Consider the following 12,022-nt stretch of genomic DNA (forward strand, 5'->3'; position numbering starts at 1 on the left):
CTGCGGCGGTCCCCACCATGCTCTGATCCCGCCTGCTACGTCGACGTTGATGGGAGGCAGCGTTGACCAAAGGTGGCGCTGGAAGTCATCGCCGAAGGATGTGAAAGAGAGAGACACAAGAGGGAGAGTAGGTAGCTTGGGTACAGTTGGGATTCATGATCAAAGAGAGAGATGGGTTTATGTTTAATAGGTTTGGGTCGGGTTCGGAGAGGGATTTAAGAAGTTACTATAGCGGGTTTTAGCGCTTTTAAAGGCTAAAACCCGCTATTTCGCGCTTTTAAAGCAAAAGGCAGTTTTCTCCGCCAAAACACCCCGCTATCCCCTTTATTGGCGCGGTGAAACACCGCGACCGTGATTAGCGACGCTATAGCGGCGTGATTGCCGCTTTTTACAACACTGAACCCGCGGTTAGAACCAAACACAACCATAGATTACTGCAGCATCATCAGATTCATCAAATCTGGCTAAGCAGGTGGCTAGAACCAAACACTCGGCCTGCTTTGCAGGGCGTGACTGCTCAAGAATCTCATCCTAACTGCGTATGCTCGGCAGATAATGGGACAGTGCTTCAAGTGTGGTGAACCAGGCGGCCGATCCATCAATTGTCCTACTCATGGCTATATTAACATAGTGGATCATGATGATGATAGAGTCAATGAGGATGTCTTTGGCGAGGTCATTTATATCCCAACGAATGAGGACGTAGATAACATTGATGATTGCACATCCCACTCCTTGGTGATTCGTAAGATATTGTTGGCTTCAAGAACTGAAGAGGACCACAACGACACAACATCTTTCCTACTCGATGCACTATGCGATAGAAGATTTACCATGTGATCATTGATAGCAGCAACAATGAGAACTTTATTCATGAGATATTGTGAAGCGCCTATAATTACCTACTGAGAAGCATCCACATCTTTACAAAATCGATTGGATTAAATCTATGGATGACGTCAAGGTTACCAAATAGTATCGAATTTCTTTCTCCATCAGCAAATATAAAGATGTCATCTTGTACGATATAGTTGATATGAATGCCTGTCATTTGTTGCTAGGGAGACCTTGACAATTTGATATTGATTGCTTTCACAGAGGCAAAAAGAACACTTACTCATTTCGAAAATATGGTATTCAGTTTGCACTCGCACCCTCACACAGTGAACCAATTCCAACGGTAGCGAAGTCAGAAAGTATAATTTTTTCTTGTTATGCAGGGTACATACTTTAGTCTACGGTGTAGGAAACTACGATGATGTTTGTAGTAGTATTTAGCGGCTTTGCGAGTTCAGTTCTTTTATTTCCTCATCTTGTACAACCATTGCTCGAAGAGTTCACCGACATATTCCCTGAAGAGGTACCTAATGGCTTGCCCCCTATGCGAGATATTTAGCATCGCATTGACCTTATTCATGGTGCTAGTTTACCAGACCTATCACACTACGACATTAATCTAAAGGAGAGTGCTATATTGTAGGAGGTCTTCGAGTTGTTGAAGAAAGGACTGATTCAATAAAGTTTCAGTCCGTGTGTGGTCTCACCATTAATCTCCCTGAAGAAAGACGAGTTGGCGGACATGTGTTGACAGCCGGGCAATCAATAAGATCAAGATCAAATACAACCTTTCAATTCCTTGGCTCGATATTATGCTAGATATGCTTTCTGGATCATAGTTCTTTTTCAAGATAGACCTGAGGAGTGACTACCATCAGATGATCCGTCCCGGAGATGTTCGTCTAAAATTTAAGGTTTATCAAATGATGTATGAGGTGGAGAATTGTGAACACGTGGGTGCCACATGCATGGGAACCTACAACCATGTGTTTGTTGTGAACACATTGTTGTGAACGCGCACATGCGTGAGGGCCACACCATCAACTTGCAGCCTAAGTTCCCATCAGTAGACACGCTTTCCAACTGGCAGAGCAGGTCCGGATCTCCTATAAATAGGATTTTCTTCTAGGGTTTTGTAGGGGGGGGGAGCAGAGAGAGAAACGAGGGTGTTTTTTTTTGGCGGCTGTTTTTTGAAAAAAAAAAGAGATCTAGTTTTGAGAGAAAAGAGAGAGATTGGAGAGATCTTACAATAGAGGTAAATTTCTTTTGGGTAAAAAAGAAATCAAATCTTCTTCTTTTGAGACGAGCTTGTGGATTGTACAAGTCGTCGGTGTTCTCCTCATAGTGGAATATCTCCTCACCTCTCCCGAGGACATAGGCAAGTTTGCCGAACCATGTAAAACTCGTGTCTTTATTGTTTTCTGGGTGTTAGCTATTATTTGTAGGTTCCCTCGACAAGTCAGTCCTAATGAGAGGAAGAGTGCATATTTTACTTTGTTAAGATATTTTACTTTCTATTCTTGTTTCCTTTGTGAAACAGGAATATAGAGGTTGGCTTGAGCTTTTGTGACAATAAAAGCTAGGGCTTTCTCTCGGGTTATATCGCTTCCGCGGCGTGAGGGCGTGACTCTGCGCCAACATGCTCGTATGAAAACAAGTAGATATCTCTTTTAATTCCGCTTCTACTACATCACACATCAAGTGTCGAAGGAAGTGGTATTGACCAAATATACAACTGCCACTTAAAATAATACTTTTCTGGTTGCAAATAAACTATTAACAAGAACATCTTAATGGAAAAGGAAAATATTCATAATAATTTACCAGTCGAAATTTTGTGGGCCCATAATCAACTCAGCTTCAGGTTGCATATTCTGGTCCTACCAGCCAAAAAAAAGTTCCTAGAAAAGATTAGTCTCAGTATATGAACAAACTAACCTGCTTAAAGACGATAGACACCCCTAACCTCAAGAAATAATCTGTATTCCATTGGAGTAAGTGGCGTCCCATATATTGAAGAATTGCCCAATATTTTGTCGTCCAATGGTGAGAATCTAGAAGGCCACATCTTTTCCCAAAGTTCAGAATATGTAGCAAATGGAGAAGTTGAATCTTTGGTAAATGAACCAAAGCCTTCGATTTCCCATGGAAGACTGAGGTAAGGGATACTCCACTCTATACCTCTAGCGAATTCATAGTAGTCAATAGGAAGGGAAACTGCTAACCATCTAGTCAGTGCAAATACCTGAATGTGACAAGCAATTCTCTGCAAAAAGAAGAAAACTGATAGAAGAAGATGACATATCTAAGAATCAAGTAAGTCCTCAAAAAGTTTTGAAAGCATACCACCAGATTTCTTGATGGTTCAGATATCAGATAAGTAACTGGCTTTGAGAATAGTTCAGATGACAGAAGGTTTGCAGTCGAAACAGTGAGCAGAATTGCAGCCATCGATGTTGCAGCAAAAACAACAGTGGTAATCGTCGACACTACAGAGGAGACCGTGGGTACAGAATCTGGATTACAAACAAACAAGTTCATGACTATAGATAATATATGATTTGTAAATATAAATAACAACAAAGAACAGTATGCTCAGTAACATATCTAGTAAAAATCATAATTGAACAATGAATATATAAGCCATTTGAAAACTCATACAACTATTAGTAAGTGGTCATTATGAATTACTGATATTGTCAAGATGAAAACTCAGGCAATGGACAAGCTACTGAATGTATCTCCGTGTTTTATTATAGGTAGAATAAAAAAAGAAAAGACTCTTACAGTGTCTTAGTTGTAACAGATTTGATGCTAGATTCTTGTTTCCAGCAACATCTACTGTAGTATTTTCAGGCACTACTATGGAAACAATGCTATCATCAGCATATACTTCCATCCGGTAAACACTCCTACTTATATCATGAAAGCTGCAAGGAGAAATGAAGTATAGTGAAGTGACGCTTCCTTGCCAACAAATTACAGAAAAATTGGCACTTAGAATCTGAATATATTTGAGGAGAAAATATCTTGCCTGAGCAAATGACCTCCGGATACTGATATAGATGAAGAGTTGAAGTCAAACACCGGCTTCACAAACTTTATCAGAACTGGTATGTTGTGTGCTCTTGTTTTTTTATGGGAAGTTGTACTCAGCTTGACGGTAGGTCGTTGAGCATCTGCAATAACATTCTCATTTATCAGATAAAGATACTCAATAATCATGAAAATGCTGCAAAAATTAACCATTAAGTATAAATTACAGAATCACAGTGATGACTTCAATATTTTTGACATGTATAGTATCTACATGTAATTTATAATAAAATTAAAGTTGTCATTAGAGAATTATAACTTCTTAAAACCAAGTATTTTTTGGTCATCCAAGTTAGCATCTGATTCCTCAGATAGTTAAGTCATTAATCCTACTGGAGAGAGCATAGAATGAACAACACAATCTAAAAGCTTCTCCTATTATCAACAAATATTTTCATCTGTCCTCATCTTTGATATTTTGACTGAATATTGTTTTGGTCGAGGGTCAAGAAGCATAATTTTTTCTATATTTCAATCCATTTTAAGCTATATTTGGCTAAATTGGGCACCGATGCCTTACTAAAACTTGCTGAAGAAGTAAATTTTGCCTCTTGTGAGTGATACAGGATACTTTACATGGAAGCAGCACATCCAAATTTTACAAGTGCTGCCTGAAATTGGATTCTTTTATTTTGTTAAGCTATTAAGGAAGCTTATGCTTTGTAGAGTATAAGAACACATATCTTTTGCATCCTTCTTTTAAAGATTTAGAAGATACCATAAAGGAATGTGACTGGATTTGGTAACAAGCTAGGAGTTCCCTGCCGACTAATTATGGAGCTCGTTTCACACGTTACTGTGACTATAGACATGCTCGATAAAATGCTGACCTGAAAGAAAAAAAAAGTTCAGATCACTAAATCACACAGAAAAGAAGTCATCCTATGTTTTAAAGGTACCGGGGAAGGAAACTCACCATATAACCAAAACGACGATACCCAAGGCTGTCCCCATTTATAGGAGAAATTGAACCAGTGTTAGTGCGGAGAGTATCATAAATTTCTGCAGAGGAATTAAGGACTGGTTCTGAGAAATATAAATAAACTCTCAGGTCCTTATGGCTGTTAGTTGCTTCAACTGTTCTTGGCTTGCCATTAAGATGAAGAAGTTTCTTTGGAATGTGAGTCCTTAGCTGTACAGAAACATTTCTTCTATCTGAAAGTTCCAATTTGGATAAGGAGTTAATTTACTGAACGAACTGGTTCAGAATTTTCTATGAGGAGGATGTATGAAAATACAACAACATTGTGTAACATAAGACGTGACAATTTTTTTTTACAGTTTCAATATATTGAATCTTTTAAATACGTGATTTAAATAATCATGTTAAAGTTTACAGACTGAAATAAGGCATGAAAATCATCAAAATGAGACTAGTAAAATATTCAAAAGCAAAATTGTATTCTCCAATAAAGCAGGTTAAATGACGATGTTTTATTTTCTTTTTCTTTGTTGAACTATAAATCTCTTGAAACATTTCACATTCATAGGGAGAAGAAAAAAGAAAAAAAAGAAAAGATTATAGTCATAGGTATACAAGGTTATGCAAGTCCGAAAATTTAAATCTCTAAGAGAACATAGAGTAGGCAACTTCACCCTTCAATCTCCAGCTAGTAATATCTCTAAAAAATTTCAACATTCACTTCTTGGGACTGGAAATGTAATATTCCAAATTTTAAAAACAAGATAGATGCTACTTTTAATTGGTTCCTAAATCTGAAAATGGTTCATGGATTGATTTTGCATATATGATACAGATGAATAAAGTCAACATACCAATATGTAAAAGGAAACTCGAATTTGATGTCCTGGTGAACTTATTTCCAGCAGCATCTGTACAAAAATTCTTATCCATTACCAGTACCAATCTCCCATACTGTACAGCAGTAGATATAGCCACCACAAGAGAAAACTGTAGATCAGGCTGAAGAATCTTGAGAGCAGATGGTATAACATGGCCAGCCCCATAGACAAGAAGCTGCAAATTAAGAGGTAAAACGAAATAAGAAACAATCTGCAAGTTTGATACAGCAATACTGCCTTAAATTAAAGGCATTAGAAAGCTAAAATTCTACAGTTCTAACTTCAGTAGCGAAATGCATATAAGCTTAGATGAATAACCTATGAAGTAAGTCACGTAAAAGTATGATTAGTTCATGTATCCAAATAGGATTCTGTATTTTAATTTTAATAAACAGCAGTGAGCAAGTAAATAGATATGTCAAGTAATATTATGTTCATCTCCAAGATTTCTTTCCAGTCTAAATCTATAAGCTAATCTGTCTTTTGTCAGTTGTTTTGATATAATTCTTGCAAGCATAAAGCAAAAGAGTTCAATCTCTAATTAGATCACTTCATAAAGTGGAGAATATTTATCATCTGCAGCATGATTTTATGTACACTGAATACTTAGCATCAGACCAATACAGTTCTTGAGAAAGGTAGACGTGATACAGATCATACATGGAAAAAATAACATATTATATGGTTTCATAAAAGAAAATGCAATAACAAATAGAAAAAGATACACACAGAGATAATAATATTACATAAATAGAACAAAATGTATGCTTGAGTGTGGGTTGTGTGCGGCATGCGCGTGCGCGTGTCTGCATGTGTGTGTGTGAGTGTGCGCGCGCATGTGCATGTGGGTGTGTGGGTGTCTCTTTGAAACTTCGCATGCCCTTTGACTATTACAAAATGTTAGAAAACGTATAACTGCAAAAGTACAGTTTATTAATTGGTTTGTTTTGTTAGTTACTTTTTGTACTCTTTTCAATTTTCATGTACAAATATAGAACATGCACAAACACATGCAAACACATATGTTAGCCAAAAGGCAACAAATGCAAGTATATTCACGAACAAACTCTTGTATATCACATGCAAACATGCATGCACACCCGCACACGCACAAAAACACATGCACATACTTGTAATGAAATTCTCAAACAAACACTTGTATGGCAGAAGCTTAGAGAGATATTTCTAGTCCTGGAAAACTAACATATCCAAATCTGATCTTGTCTACCACAATCAACTGGCAAGAATCTTCAGGTAGTCAGTTGGATAAACAAGACACATATTTTATGTGCATTTTAATGCTTAGAATGATTTAAAGATAGAGAGTAAGATTTATTTCCTTTTCCAAATTAGTTAATTGCTACTTACACTACAATAATCTGATGAGCACCTGAATCCCCCTCCACCAGTGCAAGGTTTATTGAATGTAATATGAACAGAGACATTTGACATGCTTGTAAGAGATGTATCAGCTGAAACTAATGCTGTAGGAGGAACTGTATCTGCAAAGTGAAAGATAATTCTGAAGTTAAGGTCTATAGAAAAATATGAAAACATAAGTGGTTCTATAAGCTTACTTTATTCAGGAAAATGTTATCCAGTTCCTTTTACTATATAAATATGAAGATAAAATTAGCTAGATTATCCTTAATATACTCATACTGATTTTCAATATTCGAGAACAAAATCTCCTACTTATTAGGTCAATTAATTAGTGTTCTCATACAAGTTGCAGCCAGTTTCATAGAAAGTCAACAATTTAAATATTAGGCAGCACCTAAAAGAAAATTAAATGCATGAACTACATATCAAAAGGTGTATTCTAATTATGATCATATTCACGCTTTCCCAAATTAATATCTGCTTATTTCTAAGAAAATTTCCTCAAGGACCCAAAATATGGGACCAATAGGAGGGACAAGTGAGGTGTCCACCTCCTATTGGATAATGAATTGGCCATCATTAATGATGACCAATTCATTATCCAATAGGAGATGGACACCTCACTTGTCCCCCCTATTGGTCCCATATTTTGGGTCCCTGTAGCAAAGCTCTATTTCTAAAACTAAAGGACAAAAATAAGGTTCATCTTCTGGCAAATCAATAAAATATTCTCATGTTGTCATACTCAACTAACAAATAGCTAAATAAGACATTCCCAAGTCTCCATATTTATTGGTCATGCTAGAAAGGTGCTGAATGTGAGGTAATAGATGCCAGAGGAAATAGATTGGCATCTTAATGTTGATTAGTCATTTGCTATCAGCATTTGCATTTTTTCCATAGTTTTTTGTTGTGTAAAATTTGCATAATAAATTATTTAATGGGTAAATTACACTCAACCCTCAAGAACTTTTAAGTGTTTTGTAGAACACCCAGGCCAGAATAACTTTCAAAATTGTATTAAACTCCCAATATCTTTTGCAGAAATCCCCCAATATCTTTTGGGTAAAGCATGCTAAACGGCCAATAACAATGTCCATTTATGTTGTTTTTTGGTTCAAAATTATGGGGGTTATCTGCATAATGAGGAAAGTTATTGGGGTTTTTCTGGAATTCCAAAAGTTATTGAGGGTTTATTCCAATTTTGAAAGTTCTTGAGGGTTTCCTACGAAATGCTGAAAATTATTGGGGGCTCAGTGTAATTTACCTATATTCCATAGATCCATGCATGGAGACATCAGAGAGTATGTTCGTGAAGGTTGCATCTTAGGAAGACGAATATTCAACGGAAACTTGCATAAATAAAGAAACTAAATGAGAATACAAAGGGAAGTTTCTTTACCGATAGTCCAGTTATAGCTAGCACAATGAACTCCCAGAGATCCATTGGTGCAGACCTCAAATGTATGATCTCCATCATGCAAGCCTTTATATGATACTTCTCTAGACTTACAGACTGAAGAAGTGGAGTTATCCAACTACATTGATGTGATTATGAATATAATTAGACAATGAGGAAGGAAACAATATGATACATGTCTAAAGACAAAAATAATTAATAGATATTACCTCCTAAGGTACCATAGACTGTTGACGTCAACAGTAATTCATCATACCTTTCATTATCAGTTATCAATTAACTGTCAGAAAAATGATTGCATGTGTTCTTGGAATGAAGTAAAGGGACACCCTACTTCATGAATCGTAAACAAAGTCATGAAACATTATGTCGATAGTAAGTTCTATCTTTCCATTGTCAGGATATCATTTAGGTTTCAAACCTACCTTAGCACAGGCTTTTAAAATCCCAGTTGCATTTCCTCAGGCCGACCCTCTTTAAATGCACCCATTAAGAGAATTTTTTGTTTATAGTGTATTTTGGAACTAGTTACACATGTCAAAATCAATTAGTAGCGAAAATACATAACTTAATGTGTATGTATCTTTTCCCGTTGTGCTAAGATTGACAGTTACATTTATATATGTACATAAATTTTAGGACCTTATATTGCTTTGTCTTAAGGTTTGTATCATGTGCAATTAAAATTTTAAAACAACTTAGCACTACAAGAAAATTATAGAAAGCTAGTTCTAATTTCTGCAAATTTGCTAAATAGTTAGCTTGGAGGAATTTAATTACTCACGCTCCCTTCCAACAATCCTCAGAAAATCAACTATAGCAACCTTCAAAATCTTCCCAACATTATAGATCGGAAAAATTAACCAAAATTACTCACATTATCTAGTCAACCCAAAAAGAAAAAGAAAAAAAGTGGGGTAAAAAGATTAGCAAATGTCAAGGCTTTCCTTTTATATTTGAGAAAAACTCCATACAGTTGTCCGCTATCTAACCCACTATAATGGTTATGATTCTGAAAAATACCCAAAGATAGTAAAGTTTTAGCGGGGGAAAAACAGAGGAGTAGAAACAATCAATTTTCAGGATAATAATCTCAAAAAGACCTTTTTCACAAAATGCAGTCACATTCAGTTGCAATTCTCACAAGAGCAACAATACCCACTATAAAAAATAAAAATAAAAACCTAAATCCAGCTCATCTAACCTTGCATGTGAGGCTACAGTCACTGCAGAGGCCCCCATTCCTCCCTTCTGAAACCTCAAACCCAAATGCAGCTGAATCCAATGATGAAACTGGCAATGGAGCTTTTACAAACTTCACATTAAAATTGTCACCAGCGTGAGCTTTTAGAGAGAGAAAGATGGAGACCCAAGAGAGGAGAAGAAGCATGAGCAGCCATGGCCCCCTCTGGGCCAAACCCATCTCAGAGGAAGGCCCTTTCTTTTACCCAACCTCTCAGTTTTTGTACTTTGATTTTGGATTTGTGGAAGATGATGAAATTTCTTTTGTTGGGCCCTTTTTTGTTCTAATATTTTTCTCGTTCTTCGAGTGAGGAGCTAGTGATAAATGGGATTGGAGCATGACAGTGGGATTGAGGTGCAGGGATTCTCTCGATGTATTTAATGCTTTTGGGCTTGTAAATAATTACTCAACTAATTTGGGAGAGAGAGAATACATGAGAGAGGGTAAATCAATGGATGGCTGTGAAGATACCGTTAAGAGATATAGCACATGAGAGTGACAGTGTCAGCTTGGAAGAAAATTATTGTTTTTTCTTTGGAAAGAAAATTAATTTTTGTTATTTCAGTTTGATGTTTTTGTAACTTTTTTGAAGAGAAACCTATCTGAGTATGTGTGTGTGACATTATACATTGGTGGTTAAATCCTAGTTTGGTAAGAGAGTGATTTGTTTAGCGGAATACAAAATTCTATCAAAACATTCTAATCTAAACTAAATTGGACGGTTCAAATTAGCAAATACTCTGCGGATGTCCTGATAGAATTTGTATTCATGTTTACCATTACTTATTATTCATTATTATCATTGATTCGAGGTTTTTTTGGTGTTTCACTCGCCAAAGTGCAGCCCTTTGTCAACAACGGACATGTGTACTTCTACATGCAATGTTCTAATCAAATCGGCGGTCAAGACCAGCAAGGATCCCGACTTAGCCGACTCGCCGAGTCAACATCTTCTTGGGTCGACTCGAAGGGCGGTACTTGTCTATCCTCTTGTCGAAGATGACTCGCTACGAGCCCACTCGACCAGTTATTCGACCCCTTGCGAGGTCGACTCGAGAGGCGTTACTTCTCGGTCAAGTTAAAGGATAACTTCGACCTCGAACCTCTCCTACTGACAACGTATCAGCATCACATTTAATGCTGGGCAGGCACCATCATGCATTTAGTCCCGATAGTCTTCATGACCCATCAGACCACGTCGGCACCGACACGTCCCGGATCACTTCTCATTTAATGCTGAGGTAATCTCTCCTCTACTCGTCTGCTGACATGTGTAAACTAGGTGTTGACGCAGTCGCCAACCCATACTCGTTCACTGCCATCCTGTGATCGGCCGAAGTGACGATTCTACCATTATACCACCAGTATAAATACTATTCTAACATAGAGGGGACTTTGGGATCTCTGATCTGAGTTTTCTAATCTTATGTTATCTTAAGCAATTCCACTACATTAAAGAACTTACGCAGTTCTTCATTTCCCCACTCAAATTCACCAGCTGACTTGATCGTCGGAGGAACCACGAAGAACCAAGCCCCATCCTCTCACGAGCTGTTATTTGTGCAGGCTTCAGCTACTCAACTCAGGATCAGATATTCGGGGAAGGGAGCGGCCCCTCATCAATCTCACCCCTATCAATATAATTGACTGATTGATCACTTAACCATCAACAGAGGTCACAATTCAAATTCTTTACCGTTGAATTTTCAACATAATCTCTTTGTTAGTCCACATTATTTCCACTATCTCTACTCATAATTTGTCTTTAGATTGCACACATCTAAGTGCAATGAAACAAGTGAAAATAAATATTTAAGAATTTTTTTTGTCAAATTTGTCTCTAGTATGGATTTAGTTTAGTTAAGCAGAACAAACTTCCCTCTTTGAGTTTCTAACAAGCAAAAGCATTGTTCCTCCGTAATGCACATCGCACAGCACAAATAATGCATATTCCGATATCACATGGGCTGCCTAATTTAATCTGAACCTATAAATGCTACTTATAAAAAACTCAAGCAAAGTGCATATTATTACTTTTGTGCTTGAAGAGGAGGTCCCTGAAAATTGAGAAATTTAATTTGATGCTGTTGTAAAGTCACCATCGTTTTGCCGTTGAACTCTGCAGCTCATGTGAGTTGGATCCTATGCGACATTAAATAGACCATGTGGTTTATTTATCAGTTGTTACCAATGTACATTTCTAAACAACTCATAAATAATTTCATCTATTTCATTTTGGC

General features: G+C 37.0%; 1 protein-coding gene across 2 annotated transcripts in view; it reads right to left on the bottom strand.

Moving 5' to 3' along the window:
• LOC109840557 overlaps positions 1-10,236 on the bottom strand; it is a 15,311-nt gene extending 5,075 nt beyond the window's left edge. Inside the window, exons 1-11 of one of the 2 annotated variants that reach the window (XM_020409246.1) lie at positions 9,744-10,236; positions 8,522-8,657; positions 7,105-7,238; positions 5,710-5,911; positions 4,850-5,088; positions 4,652-4,763; positions 3,872-4,016; positions 3,625-3,767; positions 3,184-3,353; positions 2,804-3,103; positions 2,662-2,717 (exon numbers count right to left, since the gene is read on the bottom strand). In XM_020409246.1, coding sequence (XP_020264835.1) covers positions 2,662-2,717; positions 2,804-3,103; positions 3,184-3,353; positions 3,625-3,767; positions 3,872-4,016; positions 4,652-4,763; positions 4,850-5,088; positions 5,710-5,911; positions 7,105-7,238; positions 8,522-8,657; positions 9,744-9,962 — 1,856 coding nt within the window. In that variant the 5' untranslated portion in view covers positions 9,963-10,236. Of the gene's footprint in view, positions 1-2,661; positions 2,718-2,803; positions 3,104-3,183; positions 3,354-3,624; positions 3,768-3,871; positions 4,017-4,651; positions 4,764-4,849; positions 5,089-5,709; positions 5,912-7,104; positions 7,239-8,521; positions 8,658-9,743 lie in introns of those variants that run through there. The other variant, XM_020409247.1, reaches the window with a different exon arrangement.

This window comes from Asparagus officinalis, chromosome 5 (assembly GCF_001876935.1).
Source record: "Asparagus officinalis chromosome 5, Aspof.V1, whole genome shotgun sequence".
Classification (NCBI taxonomy): Eukaryota; Viridiplantae; Streptophyta; class Magnoliopsida; order Asparagales; family Asparagaceae; genus Asparagus; species Asparagus officinalis.